This window comes from Anolis carolinensis, chromosome 4 (assembly GCF_035594765.1).
Source record: "Anolis carolinensis isolate JA03-04 chromosome 4, rAnoCar3.1.pri, whole genome shotgun sequence".
In the NCBI taxonomy this organism is placed as follows: domain Eukaryota; kingdom Metazoa; phylum Chordata; class Lepidosauria; order Squamata; family Dactyloidae; genus Anolis; species Anolis carolinensis.
The window spans coordinates 30,503,673-30,521,012 of NC_085844.1; the positions used below are offsets into that span (position 1 = coordinate 30,503,673).

Sequence of the window (17,340 nt, forward strand, 5' to 3'; positions counted from 1 at the left end):
GGCTGTATGGCCATGTTCCAGAAGAATTCTCTCCCCACATCTATGTCAGAAGAGAATGCTTCTGGAACATGGCCATACAGCCTGAAAAACACACAACAACCCTATATGGTTTTGGATGCTCACTCCCAGAATTGCCATAGTGGGCCATAAGATTCAGAGAGCTGTTGTCTGAAACAGGAATTCTTTGGACAACGTCTTTTGGAGTGTCTTTAATAGCACTTTGGGAACCCAGAGGCATTGATGTGGAATATTTCAAGGGTATAGCATGCAGTAACATAACATGAGCAAAGTCAAATGTTCCTACCTAAAAAAACAAGTAGGCACATGCTGATGGCCAAGATGGAACCAGAGCTGAGTCCTACTGGTCTTCCTGCTTTTACAGGGCTGACTTCACACCACTTTCCTTTATAACCTTCAGGACACTGGCAGACATATTTGTCCCGAGACTGAGCCACGCAGGTGCCACCGTTCCTACAGTTCCAGTGGCCACAGGGTGATGAGGTGCACTGCTTCAGGCCTGTCAGATTATCTGTCACTTCTACTTTGCCGGCTGGGCATCTGAATGAAGAAAGCCACCAGTTGAAAAATATAATATAATATAATAATATAATATAATCTCTATATTTTGTCAAATGAGAAGGATTTTAAAGCCTTCCCCAAAGCAGGAATCAAAGTACACACAGATCTTAACTGCATTGAGGAAAGGTCTAGTGAACAATGACAGATAAGTTTAGCATAGTACTTGGCAGTACTAAGATATTAGGTATAGCCCCATCTGAACCTCTTCCTTCTCTGTGCTAAAGCAATCCTGGACTGATCTGACATAGTGGAAACCCAGAAGGAAATGATTCACCCAGTGCCCCCTTTGAGGCGTTCAAGACCATGCTTTCTCTACTGTGTAACAAGGGTTTCTTGATCTTGATGCCCTCAATGAGGTGTGGACACAGTGGCATCACCTGAGTTGGCGTCACCCAATGTGGTAACTCATGATGTCACTTGCACAGACCCTGCCCATACCAGACCACACCACAATATTGTAGCAAAAATACTAGAAAAAAAGTTCAGCAGCAACAGAGGATAAAGCACGTGCTTAGAATGCATGCAAATGAAACCACATGATTCAAAGTGTTATTGTAATTGAGGTGAACAAGAAAATCAATTTCTGTTTGACGAAAAGGCATCTCCTGTGCTTAAAATGATCAGGAAGAAAACAGCAAAAGTGCTCCAGCACCCCTTTAAGTGGAATTTTGCAAATATAATCCTAGAGCAGTGGTTTTCAACCTGTGGGTCCCCAGATGTTTTGGCCTTCAATTCCCAGAAATCCTAACAGCTGGTAAACTGGCTGGGATTTCTGAGAGTTGTAGGCCAAAACACCTGGAGACCCACAGGTTGAGAATCACTGCCCTAGAGCCATAAAATGGCCTTGTGGATCCATCAGCAGGCAATGGTCCACACTTTCCCCAATCTTGCCCTAGAATCAGCTCAAATCTTCCCCACTGTGTTATCCAGATATGTCCGGCTACAACTACCATGTGGGCTAGGGATAGTTTGTATTATAACCCAAAACATCTGGAGGATTTCAGGTTGGGAAGGGATTCGACATAGCCACAGGGTTCACCCCAGTTTATGCTCTTATAGCACCTTAACTTCCTTCATGTTTACAAGTTTCACTCAGTGCACTTTGCCCAATTCATTTTATGATTTTATTGCTGTGTTTTAACATGTGTCTAACAATGGTTGTGATTTTATTTTATGCCTTTTAATTTTATTTGTGTATTTTTGTATTTTATACCATTGTATGCTTGTTTTATATCTGTAAGCCGCCCCGAGTCCCTCTGGGGAGATGGTGGCGGGGTATAAAAATAAATAAAATAATAATAATGAGGGCTGGGCAACATCCAAAGAAAATGTCTTTCAAGCTCAAGCACAGTGTACCACCATAGGGGAGTATCTGTGCTAAGTATGGAGATATGAGATTACTTTTCTCTTTCTAAAATCCTCATTGTGGATCCAAAGTAGAGTAGTCTTCTGGTAAACATTGAACACCTAAAAATTAAAACACAATTTATACAAGCAAAATTAATTACAGACCCTAACACCATCAGTGATATTTAAGACAATTGAATATGTTTGTTTGTTTGTACTTGTTTGTTTGCCTTGGGAAATGGAAGGTATTTCCTTTGGAAAAGCTGAATTCTAAACAAAAAGGAAACTAAGTCCACACAAAGGTGCTTACCTGCATTCATACTTCCTCCATAGATCTACGCAGTGGAAAGGGTTGTAACAGGGCTGGTTGCTGCAGGAGTTGGAATGGCAGCCGATGGTGATGCCCTCCTGTTCCACAATGAAGCTGTATTCCGTGCTTTCCCCATTTACAAGAAGGGGCTGCCCATTTAGACGGACATCCCTCATGCAGCCTGCAGGAGACACAAGGCAGATCTATCTCACTGTCATAATCTTCCACTGATTGATTTTACTCATTCACTTTATACTCTAGTTGCCTCCCATAATTAGAGATTGCCATTTATCTGAACAAATAAAATTAACTGCTCCTTCCCTTGTTGTTTTAAATTCTTTTTCGTTAACTTTACAGAAAGATTTTCCACTTTTATTTGCAATGCTAATCAGACAACAGACTCAAGAATATAAACCCCAAGCATTCATATAGGGAAGGATGCACTTGGTTAAATTAGCTATTGACTCTGGAGATTAGATTAAACACTAAACATTGTATTAATACTTTGCAATTGTATTAGTTCATTTGTGGACTAGATTGTGTATCATAGATTGTGTTTTATGTTCATTTTTTCTGTAAAAGTTTTTTTAAACCTCATTTGCCAGTTTTATGCCTTCTTTAATGAATAAACCTAGTTCTACTACTTCCTTTATAATTTCCTCACAGATCTGCAGAGAGACTTTCCTTCTCCCATAGGTAAAGGTAAAGGTTTTCTCCTGACATTAAGTCTAATCGTGTCCGACTCTGGGGGTTGGTGCTCATCTCCATTTCTAAGCCAAAGAGCCAGCGTTGTCCATCGACACCTCCAAGGTCATGTGGCCAGCATGACTGCATGGAGCACTGTTACTTTCCCACCAGAGTGGAACCTATTGATCTACTCACATTTGCATGTTTTTGAACTGCTAGGTTGGCAGAAGCTGGGGCTAACAGAAGGAGCTCACCCCACTCTCCTGATTCGAACCACTGACTTTTTGGTCAGCAAGTTCAGCAGCTCAGTGGTTTAACCCTCTGCACCACCGGTGGCTCCCCTCCCCCATAACTCCAGGAAAAATTAGAAATCCGGGTCGAGTGAATCAAGGATCCAATTTTATTTAAAGAAAGAAAAGGATTTGTTTCCTTTTACAGACTGGAGTCTGAACAAAATGAGAGTCTTGAATCACAAAGGTTCACAATTGTAAGATAGTTTGTCAAGTGACTACTACAAAACAGATGTGTTAGAAAACCTCCGTAAGCTAACAAATTTGATAGATGTACTGGCTGGAGTAGAGGCATTAGTTGGTCATGTACAGGTACATTTCAGATAAACCACCTTTCCATAAGCTTGTTACATAACTCATTCTCCAGTCCCCCCCCTTTTTTTTCTGAGTCTTTGATCACAAGCCCATACCTTGGAAGTCACTTTCCGAATGATTAACCAGGCGGTTTCCTAGCACAATCCTTGCTAGATTTATTTTGAACTGTCCTCCTGATCCAAGAATGGCTGACACCTCATGATCCCCTCCACCATCGTTAATAAGCAGGGAAAATTCATTGTGATAGCGCTCCAGGGTTAGTTCAATCCACTGGCCATTGTCTATGCGCACAGTGCTCAACTGAAGCACATGATCTTTGCCTCCAAAATTGAAACTCACACCAAAATATCCACCAATAATCTGTAGAAAGACAGAAGACCACAAACTGTATATCTGATGTTAGAAAAGACATATACAACTAAATATCTTTTAAAATAAAAATGTTTCAAGAATGCAACTCAAATGAATCTCAAAGTGCAGTATAAAGAGTTGCCCAACCCCACTCTTGAGTTGCCCAACCATAGTCTAGTCTACATCCAGGACAACCACTGGTTTTTAAGTCAAATGGGATGGTGAATCTGCTTCAGGGTTTAATCTGAACTTTACAAGAACTATCGAATGTGCCTATATCCAAAATGAAACTTTGAGCAGATCCATGCACACCCTGAGGTGGAAGCCACAAGCTGCTGCTGTCTCATACATGTGTATGACCTTTTCATTTGTTCGCCTGCTGGCTGGCCAAATCTTAATAAAAATGGGGAAGAAGGGCTCTACTTCACTTCCCACCTAAGGCTTCCCGGGGTCAGACCTTAAAGAATATGGAAGACTGCAGGCATGTAAAATGAATATATCCTCCAATGTATCAGTATCATTTTACTTTTCATCAGAAAGTAGGAAAACCCTTTTCAATTCTGGTGAACCCAGCTGTTCTGTTGCTTGGGCAACCACTTTTTCATAAAAATAGTATTGTTCTCATCCACCCACTCCAGCTCTCTTACTGTTCAGGTTTAATAGAGGCTTCAATATTTTTTTTCAAGTTTTGTTTTGATTCAGGAGAATAATATTTTTCCTTTTCATTTTATTTCAGGTTTCACCTTGGACTGGCCCCTTGTATGAATCATCATCATAACAGAAAAAATAACCCTATTCATTGTTTACCTCCAGTCTGATGAATCCATTTCCAACGGAGGATGCCAGACTGAGAAGGGTACTAGATGACGTTCTGGTGCGGACGGAGAGGCGGACGTGTGTGTTGTAAGCACTGAATACATTTTTCAGATCATAAAGAATCCAACTATCCTTTCCAAAATTCCATTCTAGTAGAGCTGGATGTAAAGAGCACACCAAAAATAAAACAGTTGCATAATACTTCCTCTATTTCCTATTTCCCTACTATGCATTTACTTGGAGGGTGGCCAGAGGCACTGATCCAGGGGACAGTTCTCTTTTAGCTGGGGGAGACATTTGACTCCCAAGAATACCAAAATACAAAAAAAAAGTAAGTTCACAAAAGTCTACTTCTGTTTTTGAAAAATAGGAGTTATACACTGTTTAAAACATTGCAGGGGGAAATTCAATACATTTAAAAAGTGAGCTGCTGCTCCAACAAACTTTCAGCAGCATTTTTGACCAGAAAATGGTGATCCAAAGTCTGAAGGGGAGAATTCTTCATTTGCCCCCACAGTGATGATTTCTGCTCAGACAAAATAAATACAAAAGGATCCTGCTAGTCCAGGATTTGGATTTGTGATGACACTTAAATTTACTGACTGAGATCAAGTTGGTGGGACAATAGCAGGAGCAGTCTTCCTTTGGGTTGTACAGAGCTTGAAAGAATGTGTTGCAAAAGAATTTGTTAACTGTAACTCCTTACTTTTGGGGGTAACAAAGGTACCCCCAAATTGTTTAATTTGATTTTATGAATCAAATAATGATGACTTGTTACTTTGAAAATTGTTTTGGGTGATCAATTTAGAGGGTTTGGAGCCACTTTGGGACTTCACATTTCAAAATATTATTAAAAAATCATACTACAGTACTTAATTTGTAAGCAATTAAATAACATATATGTGCTAAGTAAGTAGTACAAGTTATCCTTAAAGTAATGTGATATGATAAAAGAAACAATGTAACTGTAACACATTTACTTTATGTTCCAAGTTTCTGAATTCTTACTTTTAAAAAATCTGATTGCTTTGCATGCTTTTCCACTTCTTCATCTAACCCTTTTGCTCTTGAAAACCAAAGTAATAAAAACAGAAGTACCAGTATATATGTTATTTCGCTCCTACTGGTTACAACCAAATAGAGTAGACCCATTCATTCAATATCACCACTGATAGTAAGATCTAACAGGATTTTGGCCTTTTTTCTGAAAAATTTCATCTGCAGAATCTTGACTGGATCATCAAGAAAGATGCAAAAATACACCATAGTTGTAAAATGAACTAGTCATTATCCCAGTTTCACAATGAATCTTCTGCCACATTGCCAAAGCCTTTCTTCTGGGTTTCTCCCTTCACTGCCAACTATACCTTTGTCACATCTTGCTCCCATGTAGCCAGTGAAACAATCACAGTTAAAGGAGCCCCAGTCACCAATGCATTTGCCATGGACACCACAGGAGGGTATTCCACTTTTTTGACACAGTCCATCGGTCAGAGAACAGCCTGGGGCACTGTTTAAGGACTCTGCAGGTTGCTCCAAATTGTATACCTGCGGATAAAGAAGAGAAAAGAATCAAGGTAAATACAACTGCAGTTCAATTTAGCTAAGAAGTGAGGTGGAGAAACAGAGCATGCATTTTTTGTGCTCTCACCTGGCTATCAATGATGACATTCCGAATGCAACCCACGAACCCTTTGAAGTGCTTCTGAGATGTATGGTAGGGCTGGGCCTTCTTGACCCCACCCAGCTGGAGAGGTTGGTGGACGTCTAGATTTCTACCAACAGAAAGAAAAGTGGGGAACAAAACTTAATGTGCAGTTGAAGCTAGATGTACAATGCTAGCTTTTGATGGCAGCATTGTACATGCTACCCACATTGTTCTATTTTTACTAGAGTTATCAATCATTTTAATAATTCTTGTAAGAATATTTATTGCCTAGATCCAACCTGCATACCCAGGATAGTCAAGAATGTGGCCCAATACAAAATCGAACATTTACTTTATACCTGGGGTTTTTTTTCCACAAGGCAATACGAGATTCATTTTCTGATTTTTTAAAAACCTGATTGCATGGTTCTCAAATGCGAGCTTTGTAGACAACAGAACAGAATGGAATAATCACAGTATGCTACATCTACAAATACTGCAGCATTAACCATAATTCACATTATAATTGCAAACAGTCTGGCCAGAAGACCTGCTCAATGATTATAAGATCTGCTCAATGGTTTACATTACTACTTTAGAAGTTGAATATAATTTCTACTAACTAAAGATGCTCCAGGGTCAGACAAAATTCATACTTAACGTTAATCTAGAATAGCAGGTATGAACCCAGGAAGGAACAGTGTGGTAGAGGGAGAGTTGCAATTTAAGCAACACAATGTCTGTCCTGAACCTTTAAACAGAGTCATTTTTTGCATAGTTCAAATCCAACAAATAAAGTATACTTATTTGGAGACACAGCCATTTCAATTGAGCCCCTCATGGATTAATTAACCCAAAATTTGAGTTGACTAATTTACACATTAAAGCTTTCATTTACATCGTTTACCTATCACTTCCTGGAGTTTCAGAAGATACTTTACAGACAGAATGATCCACCTTTGAAACATCCTCTTGGGCATCATCATTGTTTGTAAAAGAGACATTTGCACAGTGGTCCAAGATCAGCTGTACTTTCTAAAGTGGAAAATATATGTATTTTGACTGAGATTGGAGTATCATCATCATCACCATCACCATCACCATCAACAACATACTTATTAATATCCTGCCTTTTCCCCAGGCTTGGGATATAGGGTGGATTACATGTTTAAAAGACTGCATTTTAAAAATACAAAACATGAAAATGAAACAAAACTATTAATCATATGAAAATATTATTAAAAGATTTTAAAATGGTCAAGAATTTAAAATAATACAGCTCTAACAGCTCTTGCCTTCAAAACCTTCAATTCTAAAAAGGTGTCTGAATTTTTTAAAAAGTATTTGTGTGTCAATAGAAAGAAAACAAGGAGAAGGTAATTTTAACTTTCCTAGAAAGAGAATTCCACAAAGTGTAGAGGCAGCTACAAAAAAGGCCCTCTTAAGGATCTCAAGTTCTGAGCAGCTCACATGGGAAGATATAGCTTGTCACTTAGCCTGGACTAAGCCATATAGGGCTTTGCAGGTCATAAACAACCCTGAAAACAATTAAATTGTGCCCAGAAACAGTTCCAAATTGTATACATAGAAAGGGAGATCTCCCTCTCTGCCCATGTCTCTTTTCAATTTAAACCTATCCTTCTTCCCAGGAAAAATACAAGGGCTCATGAAGGATCCAATTACAGATCTCTTGGCTATGCTGCATGGCAAAGTTAGAGAACTGTAATCCAAAAAGGTAACCTTCTCAAGCTTATTTAATTGTTAGGTATGTTTTCAATTTAGAAAAATATATAGATACAATGAAAATCTATATGCTAAAATTCAAAACATTGAGAGCAATTTTGTGGTAGATTTTACACTTGCCTTTCCATCACTTATTATGTTTATATTGTGCCAGCGACGATCAGCCACATTCACTTTTTTCAGCATCCGTAAGAACAGTGCTCCTGAGCCATGGTTTATTGTTACTGATGGAACACCTTCTAAGAGCTCTGTTTACAAGGAGAAACAAGGAAAAAAACCTAGCTTGCTTGGCTTCCCCTCCTGATATAGCTATTACCATTTTCATATCCTAAAACTTTCATATGGTATTAACTTCATGTATTTTAAATCATCCAGCAAAATTCCAATTGGCAGAGGAATATGCACTAGATATGCACACCAAAGTTAAATGGAACTGCCATAGTTCAGAAACATTTATCTTGGCTGATGTGGACCCAGCGAGGTTTCTCCTACATTAGAAAATGGTTAAATTTCATGTTTTGGAAAAGTTAAAGAGATCTGGACTGCAGCTCCAAGAATGCTCTCAGCCAGCATGACTACTCACTGTGCTGGCTGGAGGCTTCTAGAAGTTAACATCCCAAAACCAACTTTGCCAAACTTTGGAAACTTCCCTGTGTTTTCCAAAATTGCTAACCATACCTTATATCACACTGTATATAATATGTGGGAGAGAGAGAGAAAGAGAGATCACAGGCATGTGGAGGCTCCTTCTTTGGAGGCTTTTAAGCAGAGGCTGGATGGCCATCTGTCGGGGTGCTTTGAATGCGATTTCCTGCTTCTTAGTGGGGGGTTGGACTAGATGGCCCATGAGGTCTCTTCCAACTCTACTATTCTATGATTCTATGATGAACTGGTAGTTAGGTAAATAGCAACACTGAAAAGCCCTACTAAAATACTGTTTATTACACAGTCGTAGAATACTCTGCATTTGTGGCTGCTGAGTTTTGTGTGTCTCCATTTCAATCCTGCAACAGTTCTTTAAGATACAGCTATGCACTTCTCAAAAGGAACATGATAGGTTAAGAAAACACATGCCAGCAAAAGAAGGCTAAGAATTCAACCTAGTGCAATGAAGTCCTCTACTTCTCCTGGCTTCACGCGTGCTACTGGTCCATTGTAAAGCAAAAGGCCATCTGCCACTTCAGTAATGAAATCCAGGGAGATTCGACTCTGGAAGCATGGCTTGATGGGTGGAAACCAAGCATATCCATGTCCTCGGAAGGTATGCTGGGTCTGTTGGCATTCTGGTCCATGGAAAGTATTTGGGCACTTGCAGCTGCAGAAATAAATGGAAAGCATTGCTGTAATTAGTTTCCATCTTTTATCAGAACATGATTGCATTATGAGACTGGAAATACAGCTATGACTGGGAAGACCAAGATCCAAATCCTCACTTGCCTATGAAGATCAGTGGATTACTTTCTTTGTAAAGTCCCAATTACTCAATCTGACCACGTTTTAAGAGTAAAATTATATAAGAGAAAGAAACCATATCTGTTTTCTTGAGCTCATGGAGAAGTGCAGTATATCTATGTCTATCGATATCTCTAGGTAAAGGTTTTTCCCTGACATTAAGTCTAGTTGTGTCCAATTCTGTGCGTCGGTGGTGCTCATCTCCATTTCTAAGCCGAAGAGCTGGCGTTGTCCGTAGAGTCCTCCAAGGTCATGTGACCGGCATGACTGCATGGAGCGCCTATATATATATATATACACACACATACACACACACACTGTCACACATGCATGAGCACATATACATGCATATCATTATCTCTACAAAAAATAAACAATAGATTTTTAATATAATGGAAGGTTATCCACATTCTCTCATCATCTTGGCAGTTTCTAAAGACTACAAGTGACACACAGTGGGCCCTTGGAATCGGTTGGGGTCTGGTTCCAGAATACCTTGTAGATACCAAAATCCATGGATGCCCAAGTCCCACATATACAATGGCATAGTAAAATAGAGTCCTTTATATAAAATGGCAAAATTAAGTCTTTTGGGATTTTTTTTGAGGGGGGTGATATTTTCAAGCTGTGGGTGGTTACATTCATGAATGCAAAATCCATGGGTACAGAGGGACAACTGTAAAAAATAAAAACTGAATTTTAGGGGAAATAATGTGCTGAGGTTAACAGGAATGCTTATGTTAAGGTTTCTAGTCTGGCAAGAAAACGTTAGTATAGTTATGACAAAGAATCAGCCCTGGGAGGAAAACTATTTCTTGTTTGGCTCTTAGATGTCATGTGTGTCAATTTAAACAGTGGAGATTTCATTTAGGAAGGCTAGCACTGCCATCTAGTGTTCCAGAGAAAAATATGATTTCAGCTGTACGGTTAACATTGATATATACCTACTATATTAGCATGCCTTTGAAAACTTGGCTCCATGTGGCAAATAACATGATCCTTCATAGCAACTTTGTTGTTATCATCATGTGCCTTCAAGTCAACTCTGATTTATAGCAATTTTATTCTAGGGCTTTCTTTGCAAGATTTACTCAGAGAAGGCTTGTGATTGTCTTCCTTTAAGGCTAAGAGGATGCAACTTGCCTAAGGCCAGCTAGTGGATTTCTTTGCTGAGTAAGATCTGAACCTTGGTCACCTGAAGACCCAATACAACACTCTCCATAGCAGCTGGCCAAATGTAAATGCTTCTTAGGTACAGAACAAAGTACAATCTATCCAACGTAAGGCCAGCAGTGTAATTTTACAACCCATTGACCCAAATGTCACTACTGGTCTCTTCTGACTCTGATCCCATAACCTTATTTCCTGTTAGCCAGCTATACCAGTTACCAGAATTGTAAATATGCTCTGAATAAATCTTACCAAGAAAACCATATGCAAGGGTCATGGTAAATTAAGGTTAGTTTGAAGGCTTATAACACCATCACCACCTTTAGGAAGCAAATTAGCTGGGAATTTCTTGAATTACCTGTAACCCAGGTCAGTGTCCGTGCAGGTGCCACCATTAAAACAAGGATTTATCCTGTAGGAGGAACAGGAATGGTGCTTCCTCTCCCGGGCTTCACAAGTGCATTGTGCATTGCTGAAAACCGTAACAGAGGCCAGCAAAACATTTCCAGATGTAGTTATTGTGGGAAGAGGGCTGAATTCATTTTTGCTGATGCATCCAGTACTATGAGAACAGTTTGCAGTCACACACTCATCAATGCCAATCTGAGTGATGTTGATGTTTAAGACAGTTTCCAGCTGTGGATAAGATCAAGTTTTAATATCTGCTTATTTTCAAGGAACCAAAAATATCTATATTAACTTGAACATCAAATAAGCTGCCTTGGAGTGTGATAGAATCTCTTTCTCTGGAGGTTTTAAAGTAGAGATTGAATGGCCATCTATGGCTTTGATTGCATGTTCTTGAATGACATAAAGATGGACTGGATGGCCCTTGTGGTCTCTTCCAATTCTATGATCCTATGAAACAACACCTGATGGTGTCTCCCATGTTATTGGGGTGATGGATCCACTCTGAGTCTGAATTTTACCCAAAACACTTAACCCATTTTTGAGGACAGGGGTCAGGACTTTGGATAATTCCTTTAAAGTCTGGGCTGGAGCTGATTTACAGCTTCACTTACATGGGAATCACCAGCCCCCACTAGATTGAAAACTACTGAAATATAAATTATACTAAAGGCATTTTGTTTTGTTTACTAAAACAAATACAATAATAAATGAAAGTAGCTTTTAAACAATGCTGTTGTCATTAAAACAACTGCTGTTGTACCTTTTCTGAACAAATGTATATTGAATTGCTATAAGGCTGGATCCAATGCTATCTGCCTGTCAGTAAATACAAATAGTTAGTGAATTCTCCTCACTCCTGGACATCCCAAACAGTCTAGCTCTGGTTTTGAGGATTGGGAAACACTCTGGGGCAACAGATTTGAAAAATGGATGAGGCTTGCAAAAGAGACAAAATGTAGAGAGAGTTCAATCATATGATTGAAGGTCTGTTCTCATAATGGTGGATGTAGCCATAGGATATGTAGGTACTCTTGTGACCAAATGAAAATATACCAGAACTTCCATTGTGTGTGCATGTTCTTTCAGATCACCTGTTGACCTATAGTTACCCAATGCATTTCATACATTTTCTTAAACAAGGAATACTGAGAAGTATTTTTGCCAGTTCCTTATTCTGAAATATAGCTGACAGAACCTGATATTAGTTGGCAGTCTCCCACCCAATTACTAGCCGGGTCTGAGCCTGCATAGCTTCAAATGTAAGATGTTATTGGGTGCCTTTGGAGTGTTTATGTTCTTCATCAGACACAATTCATTTTTCCACATCAGTTTAATAGGAATGGCAGAGGAAACTAACTTAGCCTAGATCCAAATCCAGGTTTATTTAAAACAGTGAAAATGTGGAGAAGGAGAACAGTATCTGTTCACCAGCAACTCTGGAACAAGAGCCATTTGGCACCTTCCAATACACTCATGCAGCCGAAGTCCTGGTAATAATAGATTTGCTCACTGGATTGAATATCACTTTTCCCCAGAAACTAAACTGAATCACTAGTACGGTGAGAACTACAATCTCATTTCAGCATTTCCTTGGGGAAATGTTATCTCAGTCCTATTTAATTATGTAGTAACTGCTGTTCATGCAAAACTAGACCATCTGGAAAAGAGTAGTGGATAAGAGTTCTATATTAGACATAAAATAATTGAACGAACAAAGATTCAATCACATATATTAATTAAAAAAACATTAAAAATGTTATCCAGAACAGTAATTCCAAATGGAAAAAAATGGGAAAATACATACCCGTGCCTTGGAGACAGCAATATTGCCATTCAGTTTTTCTGCTTTGTAATAGGGTGAGCCATGAATTGCAAACCAAATATCTACTCCTTGCGTTTCACCTGGACTATTCAAGACACTGAAGATGTGGACATTTTCGAGCTGGGCTGATATGATTTCTGAGAAAAGCATCTTCATTTGATTGTACTTACTTTCACTCTCAGATGATTGATATATAAAATCTTCTGCAGTGATATCTGTTTTCAAAGAGACAGTTAGTCTGTTGCAGCACAGAAAGGAAACCTAATGGTGAAGAAATCTAGCATCTTGTTGGATACTAACAAGGGTTTCCTTAGCGAGAGCTTTCATAAATTTTCATTTTTCCATGGATTCAAATCTAAGAAAGCTCATGCAAAATAAGCCCATTAACTCTTAAAATATAATGCTAGATTACTTCTGACCTCCTTTCCTTTTTTATGCAGTGATATCTAGTCTTGGTCAACAATCCATCTGGAATCAAGAGAGATGGTAACCCATTGAGTCTGTCAAACTACAGCCCTCAATGCCATAAGCTATTGCTCATTGGTCATAAGTTATTGCTCACTCAATTGTGGGACTGCCAACCTTCACCGGTCTAGTCAACATTAAGAACATAGAAAGCTGCCTTGCACCAAATCAGACCAGTGGTCAACCAAGCCTAGTACTGTCATATCTAACTAAAAATTGTTCTCCAAAATTTCATCAGGATTCTAGGATATTCCTGGTCCCTTCTAGGGATCCATGACAGTACTTGGTGGTCTTCAATCCAAGCATTAGACAGGCCTGAAGCTGCTTAGCTTCAGAAATAAGATGAGACCAGAGTGTTCATCATGACAGAGAAAAATAAGCATTAACAAGTATCCAGAAAGCATTCAATGTACTCATTCTTTACCTCTTATTCTGACAGACCCTGCATTGTGAGCAGCTTCTTCTTTGATTTCCTTTACAACCACCTTTACAGTTGAGACCACATCAGGCCAGATACCATCTGTAACCTTAACCCTGAGGTCGTATATTCCTGCTGGAGTTCCTTCCTTTATACTTAATAAACCAGAGTTATCATTGAGGATAAAATGCCTGGAAGAACAATTGACATAACAGTTCAAATTCTAGCTAAATATGGATACTCAGATCTCTAGCTTAATTTTTATTGATGCATTTACTCACTGCATCTGATTTGCATCTTCTTCAAATCATTCCCTTCCTAACCAGAACTACAAGTGTATTTGTTGATCCTTATAACAAAGACGCTTATTACTATCATGACATCCAAAATCTCATACAGATCTTGAGTAGTATTTTGTCTGGTAGATTATTTGTCAGCATTGATCTGGATTTGTTTATTTACGTATATCAGAAATTGGCAAATTTTGGCCCTCTGGATATTACTGCTCCCATGGACTATCCTGACCTCGACTCATGGACGTTACAATCCAACAATCCAACACCCAGAAAGCTAAAATTATTCATCCCTGATTTATATATTTGTCGATGACAACCACAAGGAGGGAGACTATAGTAATTTGGAGATTTCTCAAACAAACTATCTTGCAACTAAATAATTCATAACTGGTATGATTTAAACTGACCATTAAGTATTAAAAAATACATATTTCTTAGTGATAACTCTTTAAGAGGTACAGTGTGGGAACTAATGTCTTTGTTTTCATCGTTTTATACTGACAAACTAAAAAGCCTGATCAAATATTTTATTCATATGGCCTTGTTGACATAACAACATAATGTCTCCTGGATTGAGAGGCAGATCAGAAAGACTGGACTACAGCATGGATTACATTCAGCAGCTCCAAACTAGTATGGCTGGCAGGGGATGCTGTCAATCATAATCCAAAAATTAACTGTACTAACTGTAATAGTACATATTTGTATTATGTGTATTTGATTATCTTTAGATGTTTTCTTTTTCACATTCTATATGCCATTAACACACTCAATAAAAACTTTTTTTAAAAAAACTTAAATTAACTTTTCAAGCTCTGAATTGAAACATATCTTTGCCCTGAAAAATCTGCAGTACAATGAACATGTTAAACAACAAGAGAAAAAAAGTTCTTTCTGCTAGAAGATTACACTGCTTTAATATTTAGAATGATTACCAGTTAATAATTACACATACATTGGTATGGGTGGCTTTTGGGATAAAAAGGAACTTTAAAATAGACATTACCTGGGTGCTTTTTCTTCAAAGTGATATGTCTTATGATCCCAGTCATCATTATCTGGGGCATGAATCTTACCCAGGACTGTTGTAGGTAGAATACCTTTAAAAAGAAAGTTAAACATGTATATGTTCCTGCAAGCAAGAAGACACAACTACAGACACATTAAGCCTTTAAGATGGTCTATAGATGCAAGTCTATTCTTGGAGTTACAAGAGCTATGAGAAGTGGAAAAGTGACTTGTACATCAAAATGCATAAGACTGTGCCCATGAAATCTATATACATATGTGAATTTAACTTTTGCAATTTGATTATTCATAGATTTGATCAATATGTTATCTCTAGGAATCTCTAGGTCTTCCAACATGAAGAAGAAGAAGAAGAAGAAGAAGTCAACTTCCAATGGAGATATGCTCCTGCCCTCATAACTGAAAGCATGCACACAGTCAAGTTTCATCCCTATCTGCTTACCATTGTAGCTGTAGATGAGACACTCCATGTAGCCAGCAGCATGAGGATGGTCATTTCGGTCTCCAATATTAACAGTTAATGTGTTGGTTGAGCTCATGGGAGGGTTCCCACTATCAGCAATCAGAATCCGCAAATGAAATACCTTATGCACCTCCCGGTCAAATGTATGCAGTGCAATCAGCATTGCACTTCCATTGCTGAAGTCTTGCAAATTAAAATATGTCACACTGCCAAAGTCACTCAGTAAGTGAAAAGAGAAAGGTGCCCCATTGGCTGGGCTGTCCCTGTCTTTAGCATACAGAAGTGTTGAAGTATCATTCATCTGGACAACCTGAGGAGAAGGAGTGTTTTCCCAAACTACTGGATTATACAGAGCATCAAACTCAGGGCCATTATCATTCACATCCTGAAGAGCTACCAAAACAGTGGCACTGCTGCTCAGGGCAGGCTGTCCCATATCCGTTGCAATGACTACAAGCTGATACTGTGCCACAGTCTCATAATCTAGCTCTCCAGCCACTATGACCCAGCCATCGTTGGCCACAGAGAACCTCCCACTTGGGTCTGACTTATTTAGTAATCGGTAAGAGAACCGTCCATTCAGCCCAGAATCCAAATCAATGCCAATCACTTGAACCACTTTAGTACCAAGGGAGACATCTTCAGCCAGCCCTGCCACTTCATAGAACTGTGGATAAAACAGAGGAGCATGATCGTTGTAGTCCTCCACATAGATGACACAGTGAGCTATGCTGAAGAAATCCAGGTCCTCTGCTTTCACTGTCAAGTTAAAAACCCTTTCGTGGGGTTTCTCAAAGTCTATCTCTTTTCTCAGTCGAATCACACCACACTTATTAGCTTTGTCCGTCTCGATGTAGAACTTGTGGTCATCATCTCCATCAAGGATGCTGAAAGTCACCACAGCATTTTCTCCTTCATCTTCATCAGTAGCCGACACCTCAGCAACCAAAGTATTGACACTCGCTCCCTCAGAGACAAAGGCTGTGTAAATCTTTTGCGTAAAAGCTGGAGCATGGTCATTGATGTCAGTCACCAAAATTGTGGCAGTCCCCGTACCGGTAAGACCCCCTCCATCCTTTGCCTCAACAACTACCAAGTATTTGTCTCTTTTCTCCCTGTCTAAGGTACTTAACACAGTATAGATAGTGCCGGTGACTGGATTAACTGAAAACAAGTTGAGATTAATCTCATTTTTGACGTTCTGAATAATATTGTAAGTTAACACAGCATTCTTCCCAGCTGCAGGGTCATCCAGGTCTATTGCCAACATCTCCATCACGGTGGAGTCAGCAGGAGAATCCTCTGGAATTTGCCCCATGAAACAGCCATCAGAGGCACAAAGGAAAAGCGGCGCGTTGTCATTCACATCCAATACTTCTATGATGACGTCAGCAAACCCAGTGAGACCTTCACCGTCTTCATCAGTGGCAAGGACAAGGAAACGCCACATGGACCGTTTCTCTCTATCCAACCTCTCATTTGCAGTGATCTCCCCTGTGAGCTCATTGATACTGAACTCACTTTGGGCTCCTTGTCCATGCAACGAGTAGCAAAAGCCACCCTGCTTGGTTTCCTGGTCAGGGTCTGTTGCAGAAACCTATAAGTAAACACAAAGACTGGCTGACCCTTATGAAAATGGCTGCCAAATCTAGAAATTCCTAGGGAAAATAGTTTAGCTACTATTCTGATGACTTTTCATTTAATTTATTTCACTTCATTTCATTTATT

General features: G+C 39.2%; 1 protein-coding gene across 1 annotated transcript in view; it reads right to left on the reverse strand.

Moving 5' to 3' along the window:
- The window catches only part of LOC100561036 (neural-cadherin), a 59,217-nt gene that overhangs the window by 5,990 nt on the left and 35,887 nt on the right, over nucleotides 1-17,340 (reverse strand). The window contains exons 18-31 of the mRNA XM_062979330.1: nucleotides 15,592-17,209; nucleotides 15,127-15,220; nucleotides 13,831-14,015; nucleotides 12,924-13,156; nucleotides 11,067-11,344; nucleotides 9,187-9,401; nucleotides 8,207-8,334; nucleotides 7,251-7,378; nucleotides 6,347-6,470; nucleotides 6,063-6,243; nucleotides 4,687-4,853; nucleotides 3,624-3,888; nucleotides 2,237-2,417; nucleotides 305-558 (exon numbers count right to left, since the gene is read on the reverse strand). Of these exons, the coding sequence (XP_062835400.1) occupies nucleotides 305-558; nucleotides 2,237-2,417; nucleotides 3,624-3,888; nucleotides 4,687-4,853; nucleotides 6,063-6,243; nucleotides 6,347-6,470; nucleotides 7,251-7,378; nucleotides 8,207-8,334; nucleotides 9,187-9,401; nucleotides 11,067-11,344; nucleotides 12,924-13,156; nucleotides 13,831-14,015; nucleotides 15,127-15,220; nucleotides 15,592-17,209 (4,051 nt within the window). The remainder of the gene's footprint in view (nucleotides 1-304; nucleotides 559-2,236; nucleotides 2,418-3,623; nucleotides 3,889-4,686; nucleotides 4,854-6,062; nucleotides 6,244-6,346; nucleotides 6,471-7,250; nucleotides 7,379-8,206; nucleotides 8,335-9,186; nucleotides 9,402-11,066; nucleotides 11,345-12,923; nucleotides 13,157-13,830; nucleotides 14,016-15,126; nucleotides 15,221-15,591; nucleotides 17,210-17,340) is intronic.